At 43.7% G+C, this 15283-nt stretch overlaps 1 protein-coding gene across 1 annotated transcript in view; it reads right to left on the reverse strand.

Annotated features, from left to right (window-relative positions):
* Positions 1-8156, reverse strand: part of BARX2 (BARX homeobox 2) — a 33678-nt gene extending 25522 nt beyond the window's left edge. Inside the window, exon 1 of the mRNA XM_071769050.1 lies at positions 7683-8156. Coding sequence (XP_071625151.1) covers positions 7683-7863 — 181 coding nt within the window. The 5' untranslated portion in view covers positions 7864-8156. The remainder of the gene's footprint in view (positions 1-7682) is intronic.
* Positions 8157-15283: the final 7127 nt, after the last annotated feature.

The following is a 15283-nucleotide window of genomic DNA, read 5'->3' on the forward strand; positions in this document are numbered from 1 at the left end:
TGGAAAGGACAACAGATTGTTATTTCTCCTGTCTACCAACAAACCAGAGCATCTGTTTTTCTGACTACTTGTAGTATTTTAGCTTTGCACTGGGGCATGGAAGCAACTTGTAAGTCAGAAAGGCAGAGATTTCTTTCAGCCATCCGAAGCTGCTTACAACACTCCCAGCAGCATGAAATCCTCTCTGAAGGTGGGTTGGCACTCTGATCAACACAGAGCCAAGATTATTATATAGTGAGCTGTCCTTCCCCACACTCTTAGCTGGAAAATCAATGTAATGCTCAACACAAGTAAACAAGAAAAAAACAAGAAGTCTCCCTAGCTACTGCTCTGCTCAGTTCCCTGGAGCTGGGCGACTTGACTGGGAGCTTCACACAACTCCTTGCCTCAAAACAGTCTCCATTCTTTTTCCCCAACTTCCCCAGTGAAGATTCCTGCTCTTGCTCACACCTCAGTGGCAGCAGTGCTGGGGGGGCATTTATTCTACCTGATGAGTCTGCCTTTTCCTGCCTTTTCCAGCAGCAGGCTGAATAAAAACCAGAAAAATAATAACAGCCACAACTCCAGAGCTGCAGCATTGGGTCTGCACCCTGCCCTCTCCATGAGCAGTGTCCAAATTCAGCTCTTTACAAATTGCCAGCACTGAAGCCTAACCCAGCATGTAGATAGATTTTAACTGTGCCTTGGTACAAGCCAGGAGGCTTTAGAAAATAAGGTGTAGGTGTCAATTTTCCCCGTGGAATCCCACATCCATTAATACCTGCTATTAGAGCGTGCCTCACAATGCTTGTTCATGCCTAACCACAACCACAGGGCTGATTACTTTCCACAGCAGGTTTTATTGCAGTCACTGGGGTGGGAGTTGCTGGTTTGTTCCATGTCCTTTTTACCTTTCAGTAATTTTGTTTATTCCCTGGGAACTCCACTAATACACAGACAGCAAAATTCAGTCCTGATTCCAATGTCTTAACTACCCGAGCTCTTTGGAGACAGATTTCCCTGCTCAGTCTGAGCACTTTTCAAACTCCAATTCTGATCTCTTTGGCTTCTGAAATACCACATCTAATATTGGGTGTCATCAGATGAAGAAAATCAACAGATTGTTCACCCATATGTAGTTATTTGTGAATTTTTATTATTAGTATTATTATTTGCCAGTCCATTGTTACCATTTGTAGGACACTTTCTGGCATTTCTCAACTCCGTTTTTCTGTGAAGGGCATCAAAAAAATGTGAAGATCAAGGTGGGCACCCTGAAAACCACCATGCTCTTTAAAATTCAGTTTTGTGCCCCACGTTCAGCTGCTACAGGTGAATCAGCTTTCCAAGTCCATAGTGTTTGTTCAGTTTCCCTTGGCTGCTAAGCTGGACTTATTGTGGCTGCTACAGAAAGGCTTCTTGTAGGGCTAAAATGTCCAGGGAGTTGTTTGGCTGAGAGTTTTAAGAAAACACTTGAGAGTGTTCCTGAGGTTGAAGCTGAATAAATCACCATGGGAGCAGGGAGAGTCCTGACAGCAAATTCTGACTTTTCTAGGTTTCCAGAGGAGCACTCGGAGATGTCAGCATAAATGTGACTGCACTTCAGTAATTTGTCTCTGAATGATCTTACATTTATGAGGAACACTTGATCACTTCCCTAACACTGGATCAAAGACACGAAGACAGAAGCAATACGCTGTATTTTTCAAGGTTGATAATTCCTTTGTCATTTTGCCTTTACTTTTTGCTATTAAACTATAGAATTACCCTAATCTGTGTAAGCTAAACCCAGTAAAAGCAAGCAGCTTTCAGAAACACTTTTTTCTTGCACAAATCATCAGGACAAATCCCCAGCAGCATTGCAGGAACGTAGGTTACGACAGAGAGACCCAGCTCTGCAATTTAAGCTGGCACTTATCTGCCTTATAAATAAGGTTATTCCCAACAAACACATCTTTAAGGGACCTCCTGAGTCACTGAAGACATTTAGGTCTCTTGAGCATCCATTTCACACACCACGAGCCCCAGACTCTTTCCAGCACCTTGAAATAACACCAGCAGTCCAATCCCTGCTAAAGACACAGTGCTGGGCACACTCAGGGTCGAGTTAAGCTTGGCAAAAGTTCCACCCACAACTTTACACTTGCTTTATTGAAGGGGATTAAACCAGCTGTTATGTTTCTGATAAAAGGCTCTGAACGGATGGCATCTCATTTTTCCCCACGCTGGGACAGACATGACATGGATTCCCTTTTCCTTTCCCACAGTGCCCTGCTTTCCCCCAGGAACTCCGTAACAGGATCCCTTCAATTGAAAGGAAAAAGGTTCAGCAATTATTTGAGCCCAAGAAATGGCTTTCCACCCCGATTTTAAGTAATGTCCCAGAGCAAATTCAAACCTTGCCCACAGCAAGGCCTTTTTGAAGAGAATCAGAAGGAATCTTGTTGTAAGGTCACACATAAAAATTGAGCTGGTTGAAGAGGCAATAAATCTTCTCTCTCACCATGGTTTCCTAAAAAGGCTGGCAAGACAGACTGAGGACCAGGAATATCAGTGCTCACACTTTGCACACAAGCAGTGATTCCCCTGCCTGTCCCAGTGGTTACTTAGTTGAATCCTGACCAAATATACTGGGAAAATGACAGCTCAAAAAAAAAATCTTTGGGATGAGCAGCTCCCAGTTTCATCCTAACATAACACAACACAAGACAGAGACAAGAACTGGAGCAGAAGAATTCAAATTTTCAAGAGATCTATATTAGATACCTGCCTACATTAAAACCCCAGTTGCACAAAGATGGAACAAAGTCTTGTCCTCGGAAAAAAACACACCCCAGGCCCCACCAAAAATACTAAATAACAATTTCAGGGAAGCAAGTCATAATTCTTCGTGTTCTTAAAAGGCAACTTGTTCCTCAGACTAGCAAGCAGAGTAGTAAACTTTCAAAAAGATGCAATCAAGCTGAGCAAATTCGGGTTATGTCCATTTACAGAATTTGTGGCACTTTTAGACACACACGGAGAGGTAAAATCCCCTTTAACACAACTCCCCTCCCACAAGTGTAAAGATTTGATATCAAAGGAGTGAATTCTCTTAGCAAAGAAGTGAAAACACACAGATACATGGCAGCTTTCTGCCCATAAAACTGTGTTCATGCAAGGTTTTGCTCTAGTGCAGCTGCTGCAAGAGACAGAGAAGGCAGCGCAGTCCCACCTGAGAGACATCCCAAAATAAAACCTAGTGTAGAACAGAAATCAGCTGAAATTTAAATTATAAATCACAAAGATAATTTCAAATTTGAGGTTTTCTGATAAGGTCCAGAAGGAGTCCGAGTAGAAACAAATACACAGCACAAACAAGAAATAATTTGCACTACAAACGTACCTAAAATAAACTGAAGACTCATTTAAAAACCTCTAAGGAAAGAGACAACACAATTCTTTTTAATTCTGACATCTTAATTTTACTGAAATAGACACAGATAGGATGTGCAAGACAAATATTTTCCATCAGTTCACGATACCACCAATTTCACCATCAGCAGGGACAGGACACAACTTCCAACCCCAGCCGTGAACACCCAGGTGTTTATTTTTTATCTCTTTCTTTTTTTTAGGTGCCTTAATAAATATGAAACATTTCCAGTTTCATCCCATAATATCCCACACAGACCATGTCCTTCATTCTTTATCATGCCCAGTACTATAAGTAAATAATTTGGATTTTGAATGTACTGCTGAACCAAGATTTAAAAAAAATATATTCAGGAAACAAGGCAGAATCAGTATGAAGCCCTACAAATATTTTTTAAATCTAAAATTGAAAAATTATATCAAGATTATTTGAAAAGTGATTCTCTGATTTGAAAAGTGAGACTCTGCTCAGTCAAAAAGCCACCTTCAGAAATCACTGTAGCAAACCAAGCACAGTATCCATTAACACTGTAATCATTACTGCCACAAATTAATTAGATATGACGTAGTTTGAAAAGCCAATAAAAATACAAATATCGTGAAACAAAATAAATAATGCTTTCACTAAGTCTGCAATCCAAAAAGTCAAAAATCAAAGAGGTATTAACCACCATCTGAAAATATTTCTGTTTGATTTTTTTTCTTTTAATCACAGTGGCTCTGAACTTGGCTCTCATTTTGCCGTGGGTTCAGTGTGAGTCCAGCCTTGTTTATTTGGCTCACCAAGTGCCCCAATACATGTTCATGCACCAAATATGAAGGGAATGATGGATCCTCTTCCCATGGAATTGCACTTTTCTTTCCAATGAAAAATTCTGGCTGGGGCTCATTCCAAGCTCTTCGCAAAGGGAATCTCTCAGTGAGCTCGGTGAGCTCTGCCCTGGACCTCCTGAGTGCTCCTTCCAACTAAAATGTCACTTTTTGTCTTCACAACACACAGGAAAGGTCCTGAACGCTCCCCCCAGCACCCCTTCCCCTCTACTTAACAATTTTGTTTTGCCCTAATTTGGCTGCACATCCTTCAATATTTAATATTTGATCACAGCCAAAACTAAAAATAGTTCCCGTTTGGTTCCCGATGTTTTTTTCTCTTTGCTTAAGGAAGGATGTTGTCAAACACAACCTCAACATCTTATATCTTTCAGCTCCAAATAAATTATAAAGGCACACCAGGCTCCCCCTAACTTCACCCAAGATGAAAGCACTGCTGACTCTTCAGCCCGTGAAAACGCTCACAGAATTTGACTCCCGACTTGGAAAAAAAAAAAAACCTGTGCTGCTGGAGAGAAGTTCAGCTGGAGGAACCAATCACTCAGTGCTGCTCCAAACACTCCCAACTCCCAGCTACAACTCCACTGCCGAGGTAAAGTTCTCTGATTTGGATTAAGATTAATTTCTTTCAGATGGAAAAGAGACCAAGTGCTGGCTCCCTCCCCGATTAACTCAAGCAGTGAGCTGACTGCCATAGTGCTGTGTTTCTGCAGTCTTTAGTCTCTAAAGGGTGTGTTTTTTGTTGGTGTTTTGGTGTTTTTTTTACATATTTTTTGTGGTGAGTATTTTATAAATGCTTTCTTTTTTTCTTTTTTTTTCTTTTTTTTTTTTCTTTTGGTATTGTCCATTTCTTCAACAGTACCAGAATTTTCGCTTTTATAATAAATAAAATTTTCAATTACCTAATATATATAGGACTTCAGTTGTACCTACAAAGCTCAGAGAGCTTACAATTTGGAAGCTTGGAGTTTTGTAGCTGTTTCTTTTATAGTTTTAATCCCACAAGCCAACCTCTATCCATACGTCACTGCTGAAGCACTGCAACTCCATAAACCTTGTTCCATTAGAAGCAGCTACTCACAATCCACCCTGACACAGGGACAGGCCAGAGCTTGGGCTAGAAACACAATCTTGAGGGCAAATTCATTAAGGATCCCAGGCACAAAGAGAAATAAGTCTTTAATTGAACAGTAACCACAAGAGTCATGCTAGCATCACTCAGAGGCCACCACTGAATCACTGGAGGATTATTAATGATTATTTAATGAATATATATTGGTCTTACACAAAGTTTGCTATCCTTGACACAGAATTACATGTTAAAAAAAGAAACCTCTGTTGGTTTTTTTTCTCCCTATGGGGGTGGTGAGACTCAAACCAGCTGCTGGGAAATGCCCCATCCATCCAAACCCATGAAGGATCCCTCAGCCTAAACGTGATATTCAGATCGTGGGCTTTTGGTGCCGAGGTGATCGTCCAGGCTTCTGGACGTGGGTAATTACTCCTTCTGGGTGCTAAAGGAAGCTTTCTTTTCTGAGGCTTCCACTTTCTAGACAGGAGATGGAAATCTCCTGGCAGAGTGAGGTCTGGGGAAGTCACAGCACGAGCTCTGCTGGGAGCAGATTTGGGCCCCCTCGGAGGAACGGCGCGCACCGAAACCTTTTGGGACTTCCGTGCCTATTTTGACCCCGCACAGAATTTCACTGCCTGGGCAGTAGCAAGGGATCAGCTGTGAAAAGTTCTCTTATCAGCAACATCTTGATTAACAACCAGATCTCGTTGTATAAAAACGTGTCAGTGATTAGCTAGAGAAGGGAATGAACGTCCCACACAAACCCATCGGAAGGTATAAATGTGGAATAATATAATAATATAATAAATGAGGCTCACACTGCTTGTGTAACCATTTCCAAAAACCTGGTCACCACAGGGCTTCGTTCTCCTTCAGCCTCCTGATGCCTTCTGGATCTTGAATTATTTTCAAACTAAATAATAAGGTCAGAGGAAGCCTCATGCTTGGACCACGGGTTTACTCGTCAAGCTCTTAGGTAACCTAACAGCAAGTTTCACCTTAGCAGAGCTCCAGCAACACCTAAAAAGTTCCTTCTCATTTATACTCAGCTAAACACTGAAACCAAACCAAAACACCAAACTTCAGTCAAAGTGCAGGCCTTGAATTTTTAATAACAACTTAATACAAATTGAAAATGAACACTCATGGGGAAGAGAAAGGCAAAACAGCATTTTATGACCTTGAAATGTGTATCATTTTACCAGAAATTAGTCCTTTACAAATATTTATCGATAGTTAAGATTTCTTAAAGCATGTATTCTTTAAGTTTCAGTTTCATCACCCGATCCTCTTAAGGCATTAGGTGTCACCATGAGAAGTGTGGCCTTATGGGAAGAATATAAATCTGGAAAACTACCTGCTTATCCAGAAAAAAAGAAGGATTTTTTCTTCTTCTTTTTAAATTGTGGAATGCATTCTCAGAATGATATTTTAGCTTTTAACGTGGATTTTTCAAAGCTCACATTACACCAATTATGAAATTTAATAATGCTTACCATGAAGCCCAAATTGTTCATTCTGTTTCATTAAAATCAGGGGTATTTGCCCAGAACAGAGGTCCATTTGTATGTATTTATTTGTGCTGTCTGTATCTGCAAAATCATTACAAGTATTTTCACACCTTGTCTGTTAGAAACAGCCTAACTTCTTTCAAAGGAAGAGAGAATTTTGGGTAGGAAATACTCTGTCTCAACAGCAATTTTTCTCTTTTTTCACATTTTCTGTTCATTTCTTTGCACTCCCACAGATGGCAACAAAAACCCCACCAATATTTTCAACAAGATCAAGGCCACTTGCCAGAGGACCTGTGCTCCTGCTAACTCATTATCACTTGCATTACTTATTTATTTGCAAACACCCCCAGCAAGATAAAAGCTGAACCCCACCACTGCCTGCTGAGATTAGCAACATGGCCTTGGAGATTTATTAAATTATGTCTCCCCTCTTCCCTGGAAAACACGGGGAGCTGTAGGAAAGACAAACCCTTTGCTGAGGCATGAAAACTGGGGTTGAGGGGCTGGGTTTGGGGGTGTCTCCTTTGCTTCAGAGGAGCAGGACATGCAGTTTGCTTCATTTGAGGATGGGGATTGAAAACTGGAGTTCAGGGGCTGGGTTTGGGGGTGTCTGCCTCACTTCAGAGGAGAGGGACATGCAGTTTACTTACATTGTAGGTGGAACATGAAAAGTGGGGTTGGGGGGCTGGGTTTGGAGGTGTCTCCTTCGCTTCAGAAGAGCGGGACAGGCAGGAGTTTGCTCGCCACACCAGGGGAAAAGAGGCTTGGCTTGCAAACGGTGCCCCTGCACCCCGAAGCATCCTCGGAGCCCCGGGCTGGGTGCTGCTCGGTTCCCCCCTTCCCCCGGGAGCTCCCCCCGCTTTCGGGCTTACCGGCGCAGGAGTGCAGCGGTTTGGGCCGAACCAGCAGAGACGGACAGACGGAGTAAAGAGAAAGTTTCTCGAAGTAATCGCAGGTTTCCTTGGAGAGAATCTCATCGATCATAAAGGTCTTGTAGCGCCTCCTGGCCGCCCGGAGCCGGGGCTGGGGCCGGGGCTGGGGCTGGCTGTGCATGGCGGGGCCGGCCCCGGGGCTCTGCGGGGCTGCGGGACCCGCGGCCGGGCGGGCATGGGCACCCACGGCCGCCTCCCGATGCTGCTGATGCTGCTGCTCCGGTTGCTGCTGCCGGTACCGCCGGGCTCCCCCGCTATATAAACCCGCCGATAAGCATCTCTCCCTCCGCCGCCTTTTTTTAGGACGCCCGGGCTGTCAATCAGGGTACCCGCTGCTCCCCGACGAGCACCAGCCTTACCCTGCGCCGGGCGGGGAGGATCCCGACCAACCTCTCCCCTCCCTGCTCTCTATTTTAAGATCCTGGGGTGTGTGTGTGTGTTTCTTTTTTTTTTTTTTTTTTTTTTTTTTTTCGGTGAAGAAGCTGGAAAGGTTCCAAATTGGGGTTGGCTTTTTTTTTTTCAATCCTCCTCCTTTCTTCTCCCTCCTTCCTTACCCCCCCACTTCCCCTCCTCTATCCTGCAATTAGTTAAAAAAAAAATAAAAATTGAAAGTGAACATCCCACCTCCTCCCCAGCCCCTACCGCTTTCTCCGATAGGCATCAAACCTCTTTCCCAGTCGCAAAGTGCTTGGAGAGCAGCTAGGGGGGAAAATCACTATTTATCGGTGCTCTGCTGAAGCAAACGCAGCTTTCTCTGTCCCTGCTCTCCCAGGCAAGATGATTTTCTGGCACATCGCTGCTTATTCGCAGCCAGCTTTTTGTAAAGATAAGCTTTGAGCCCCTTCGGCTTGCGGACAGACCCCATGCATCCCGAGGTGTCCCCGGCTCCACCAAAGTTGTTTTTCCTCACCAGCTGAGCCCCGAGTTTTATTTCTCTGCCCTGTAGCCTCCATGCGGCAAATTCCCCCGGTTCCCAGCCAGGACGGCAACCGGACGGGGATTTTAGCCCTGGGAAACTGCACCGCACCCCGTTTGGAATCGGGGTTCAGCACGGGAATCACCAGGACACCTTATTCCAGGGAAGGTGTGGCAGGAATCCTCCCAATTTCCACCGGTTGCTGTGGTTTTCCAGAAGCCACAGCAGGTCATGATTGCTTGTGGCTGCAAACTTCGGATGGGGGAAGAGAGAGGCTCATTAGAAAGATGTGCTACATCCCCGGAAAAAAAAATTATTTGCAGGCTCCGTGCAAGGACTTAAATATAAACTGCAAAATGTTATCAGCCACCCTGTAGTTTTTATGCTCTGGTAGCAAACTTTTATTTTACTCTTAGAAAACTGCATCTGGTTTTGCAGAATGAAACGACCACCTCAAGCTCTCATAAACAATTTCAGCAGCTTCTCTTTTACCGATCTATGTTTTTAAAAGCCTTCATAACTCTTTAAACCATTTCTTTTTCAATTACAAGTATCATTTAGCTTTTAACTTCCAAGGTGCATTTGCTGATTTGGAAAGCCCTGAAATTAAAAAGAAAAAGCATTCCTCTTGTCCCTCCACTGTCAAAACTGGGAGGCTTGGAAAGAAATGCAGTACTTTTGATTTATCCTTTGAACCTTTTTCTTAAAAAGTCCTTACGTGGTTTTAAAAAGCATGGCACAGCAAATTATACTAAAGAGAAAAGAAAGCATTTTGCTCGTGGAGCTGTTGGAATGTCATTCCCGTTTAAAAGAAATAGGTTGGAAATGGTTTGACTTTTTTTATTTTGAAAAACTGAAGCGATCTTGCAAGAAGGAATTTAACGAGAATGACAACAACCACCGAGGAGTTTGAGGACTTTTTTTTTTTCCCCACTGGTAACTTTTCAAATTACTTAAACTGCTATTAAACAAACTGCAAGTATTTAGGGTGATTTGCTGGCTTCATTATGAATGTAGCTTTATGAATACTCCTGAATACTCCTTAACTCAGACTAAAACATTTTAGGAAAGTGATTTATTTGCTTCTTTTCCAGACCTTTTTTTTTTTTTTTTTTTTTTTTTTTTTCAAAAAATCTAAATAATATCCAGTAACACTAATATATTAATGTAGCAATTGCTGCCTGTGATAATAATTACAAAGAATATTTCTGAAGCAATGCCCTGAGCAAGCTGCTGATTTAAATCCTGAAAGAGCAGAAAACGGCAGCAAATGGCACTTTGTTCCACCGCGTGTCCTCGGTGTCTGGGCAGTAGCTGCAGCCCTCCTTCCCCCCCTCCAAATTCATTTTGCATTTACCGGCTTCAGAAAACCTGACAAGAGGCAGCAGAGGAATGTTTCCTAAATAAAAAGTGCATTACAAGGGCTGGAAATCAAAGTCTTCCATAAGCCTGACTAAAGCCAGCCCAGAAAGCAAGAGGGGAGGAAAAGCATCGGCTCGCCTGACTCGCACGTACTTGACCACAAGACAAGAGCCTCCACTTGCCTTTAAATGTTGTTTTCTCACATCTGAAGGGCTGAAAATCCAGAAATCTGGGGCTGGCACCTCTGCCTCTGCTCCAGAAACACTGATGCCCTCACTGGAGCCCAGGGAGATGAACAGGTAGGTGGGATTCGCATGCCCTGGGGAATGCCTCTAGAAACCTTATTTCTTTTATTAATGAATTCTTTTTTTTTGTGGCCAGATCAGTGCAGTGGGCTATGTTGTATGAAACACACACTGGCTGTCAATCAAAAAGAGGGTGCTTTGGTCAGGAATAATCAGGGGTTTTGTTTCCAACATTAATGAAGTGGCTGGAATAGCAAACATCTGCCAAGGGGACTCAAACCCCGAGCAGCTGTTGGAGCCCCTAGTGCTCTTCCCATGTAGGACAGCCCTGCTGGGAAGGCCTTCTCCCTAAGGTTTCTCTACTGGTTAAGAACTGGGGCTGTCCAGGAGGGTGGAAAGCAAAAAGCACTTTAAGGAGAGGTTAGGAGGAGAGAGGACTTGATGCAGTTTGCACACACGAGCCCAGCACCTGCACACCACAAATGGCAGCGTGACAGCAAGTTACAGGGATTTCTGCACATGCCCTTTTCCAAGAGAGAAAAGGGGAATTAATCCAAGGGATCCTGCCATTTACTGACTGATACTGATGGGGTTTTGTGCATGTATTGGGACCAAGGAGGCTTGTTATTCAGCAAGGGGTTGCTGCTGGTGAAGAGCAGGGAGTTCAGCCCTCCAGAAGAGAACTGGAAGGGGACCCTCCAGGAGGGATTTGACCCTGTTCAAGCAGAAAAGATATGGCAGGAGACTGAACCAGGATTTCTGGAGACAATTTGTGTCCATTTGGAGACAATCTGTGCTACCAGGCACTGTTCTCATAGTACTGAAATGATATTGTGCACCTCAGGAAAATGATTAAGCACCTTGGAGTAGACTTGTTTAGTCCCAGCACAAACATTATTGCAAGGTGGTGATTAAGGCCATCAGAATTAAGCTGCTGCTGTATTAGTGAACTTGTTACTTAGGTAGTACCCAAGTACCTGGCTCTGTTCAGGGAAGAATTAGTTGACTGTGCTTGCTTGCTTCTGTAGTTTTACATCACCCAGCACACTGGGATCATTTGTCTAAAGAGAGGAATTCTTATTGCTGGGTTTCCAGCTCACTTATTAAAAAATTTAAAGAAGAATTCTAAATGTATAAAAACCTCTTTTTTTCCCTGCCCATTCTGTCAAAAAAGTGCCAAAGCCTTGAAAAGAAGCCTTCCTTTTTCCTTACCAAAAGGGCACAGATCCCTTTCCCAAGCCCCTGATATTCCCATGTTTAATCACTAGGAAAGTCCCTTTCCAGTGAAATCCAACCACCTTTCAAAATAGATTCCTACAGATATAATCAATGTTAAACACACAGAGCTAAAGTGTACACCTTTTCAGCATGATATTGGGATTGATACCTGACCCAGAACAGAAAAATCAAATGTGTGGCTAGAAACAGGGAAGCAGAATTTGGGCCAGTGTTTTGCTCAAGGGGAGGGAATCAGAGGCTTTGTGATCTCAGTGTGAAAGGTCTTGCTGCATAGAAGTCCCTTTGAGTAAAAGCCCTCAGCATCCATCTCAAAGAAGTAAAGAAGGATTTTAGTATCTGCCTGATGCCTGAGAAAATGCCATTTTTTTCTCTCCAAAATGCTTTTTAACAGAGAAATAGTCGGATACCTCTGAGCAGGATCTCTCTCTCCCCCATCTCCTGGAAACCCTCTGTAAAACCAGAATCCCATCATAGGATGGAAGAGAAACTGAGATGTTTGTTGCCTCTGAAGTTACTCCTGACCCCTCTGCAGATGGCAGGATGAGACTGCTGGGCACCAAAGTGTGTGATGGAACAGACACCCCAGAGCAGAGAGGTAATTGCATGTGCTCACACACTCCCCTGCCTTCAGGGAGGATGTTGCTTCATCTTTACAACCAAATTTCACTCCTGGTCTAAGTGACTGCAAAACAGGACTGCTGCAAGTCCAGCTGTTTTACTGGGAATTTTTTTCCAGCTTCCAAACCTGTCTCAAATTCTCACAGCTATGTTACTTCTCCTGTCACTTTTAAATCTGTCTGCAGCCTCTTTGAGTGCCAACAAACCTCACTGAGCAAGGCTGATTCTTCTCCTCCTCTCCCTACTTCCCTGCCATGCTGCAGCATTTGTGTGGCCAAAAGCAGCCCTGGCTTTGCTAGCAGGTTTGTCCTGTAATGGATGGACCTGGGTTTAGGGCAGCAACAGTCCAAAGTAGCCCTCTCCATGTGGTGAGAATAAACTGAGGCTTGAGTTCAATAAAATGATGGTGAAATCTGAACTATGGATTGGGAGAGCTTTGTTGCTGTGACACAAGCCCTAAACCTGCCTCCTTTGCTTACAGCCAACTTAGAAACCTCTAGAAATAGAGTATAATTGCACTTACCATGTGAGTAAAGCCAGCAGCTAGGCTTCAAATTAGTTAAGTTGCTCTGCCTCAAAGTACCAGTCTAGCCAATACATTATTATCAGTGCTGGTAGCAGGCTCAGAAGGCAGAAGTCAGAAGAAACTCATGACACAGGCTGTGAAGTCCCTTAGAAAGGAGATGTAGCTATGGTTTCAGATCTACGTGCAGGGAAACTGAAGCAGAGGCTCCCTCTGTTAACCCACAGGACAGAATCCAGGCCTCACTCAACCCCACACATTCTGCACTTGGAGAACATGATTAAATTCCCAGGATTTTCCCCCGTGACCTCATTTGCCTTGCTATTTTTTCCAGTTACCTCTTTGCAGGAATGCACAACGCCTGAGCAGCTTCTCCTTTTCCTCAGCTCTATTGCTACCAAACCCCAACCAGATCCTGCTATTGGTGGAGGTTGGAATGGTTTCCATGAGCTCACCAGGGGTGTTGTCCTGCCCCCACACAGGGCACTGAACACACCAAACAGGATAGAATAAATCATTATGAATCCTGAGACAGACTGACTGGCAGAACCAAAGGCATTTAGAGGGATATTTCTGGGGTGGCTTTGATTTTCTGGGTGTTGCATAGATGCCACATTCACCTGAGTTCCTGCCAAGAAATATATGCTATCTTTCAGCAAGCAAGGAGTTGTTTTTCATGCCACAGCTAAGAGGTTAGAATCCAGACTTGTAAACTAGGGCTAAGGAGTTTGGGAGAGGCAACCAGGAATGTAAAGGAACATTCTGTGTCATCCTGAGCAGTCAAACACACTGATGGGACTTGCTGTGGAGCAAAGGGAGCAGATTCTACTGGCCATGGACAAGTTGAGGAAGAAAAAATTCTGGAGCATCTCACAGAAGGCAACTGCTCCTGCTCAAGCACTCGACTTTGGGCATTCCTGGTCCCCTTCTATTCACCCCAAGTATTAACAAGACAATAAATAGTGGTTTTCCCCACATATCTCTTTCTCCACACTGCAAACCAATCTCTTCCTCAGGATGCAATGAAAACCAAGACACCTATTTTAACAGGGCCAAGGCAAAAAGAAAAAAATAAAATCTCATCTCAAGCACTTTTCCAGAGGGTCTGAAGCCAATGATAAGGGAAAGCATCTGATTCCATGAGAATGTGTTTGGGATTGGAACATCTCTAGAGAGCTCCCCCAATTTTTTGGCATGGTCAGCTTCCCAAATCTGACACCACTTCACCCTTTAATCCATACTCCAGCCTAATTTGACGAGGATCCACATGTGAATGCTCACTACTTCATCCAGCTTTGCCCAAGGCCAGTTATTTTTTGCACCAGGATTGCTAAATCTCTGCCAAGCTGGATGGTAGCATGTTTAAGAAAGAAAAATCCAAATATTTCCAGCTCCTTCTATAAGAAGGCCCAGGATGTTTTGGTGTTCTGTGATTGATGCTTCGTTCATTATTCATGAGGATTATATCTGTTTGGTTTTGCCTGCAAGACAATTTACCTGAAAGCTGAGAAGAAGAAAGATCCCAAACCAATAGACCAGAAGAATGTCTCCAGTCTCCATAGAGACACCAGAAAAACACCCTGATCATGTGAGTTGTACACAAGAAGCCTATTCATACTGGAATGGGTGGTGTTCCAGGACGTTAAGTAATTTTGACACTCTGCCACTATCTCAGCCTGCAAGAAGCCCAGCAGGAGTTATTGATGCCATCAAGTACTGATCTTTATAAATGGTTTCTAGACAGCCTTCATCATTCTGGGCTCTTCAGGTCCCCAAATCCAAACTTGCAGATGGATCTCAGCACAGCCATTTGAAAGCAACCAAGGCCACCACACCCAGAGGGAAGCCAGGTGGTTGTGTGTCCTACACAAACCATTCAGGCTGTAGAGTCAGGAACTGCCTGTAAGAAGCTCCTCTGTCACAGAACACTTCCAAAAAGGCCAGGTCTTCCTTTTCACTTCCCCAGGCACACTGCTGCTGCAGCTCACTGATGTAAAAAGGTTGGCACTTCATTAATACTTCATTAGTAAATATTAATGTATTCATTAATACATTAAAAAGCAAGGAGACACAGGGATTTTGGAGTCAACAAATAACAGAGCATATCAGAATTTACTGCAGCACTGCTGGGTCCTTAGTGTTCACAGGTAAGGTTGAAACTACCTTTGCCTAACACTAAGAGAAGGGCAAAGAGATTTCCAAGAAGCAGAGCCTGATCGTGCCTATAAATGGATTTGTTCCTTCTCTACAAGGAAAGAACAAAACCTCAGCTACAGTGAAAAAAAACCTTTTCAGAGATTCTGGCCAAATATATGTTCCTGAGGTAGCAGGAGCAGCTCACAGCAAAGGGCTTGCTGTATGCATGGAAAGCAACCAAGGCAGGGTTTGGTGCTTGAAACACAGAGGAGAGTCCCCCTCCTACCACAAGTGCCTAATTTGCCTACCTGTGATGCTCAGTGTCCTTCCTTGGCCTGCCACAAAATCTGGATGACTTTCCTACCTGTGAAGCAGCTCAGGAATCAACTTCGTGGCCAGCCTTTAAGGATGATGCCATTCCCAGTAGGATTTGTTGCCTGGGTTGCAGCACTTGGGTATTTCAACATCAGCTAGGGGCCAGCACACAGCTCCAAGGGTTCAG

Source organism: Heliangelus exortis, chromosome 26, assembly GCF_036169615.1.
Source record: "Heliangelus exortis chromosome 26, bHelExo1.hap1, whole genome shotgun sequence".
Taxonomy (NCBI): domain Eukaryota; kingdom Metazoa; phylum Chordata; class Aves; order Apodiformes; family Trochilidae; genus Heliangelus; species Heliangelus exortis.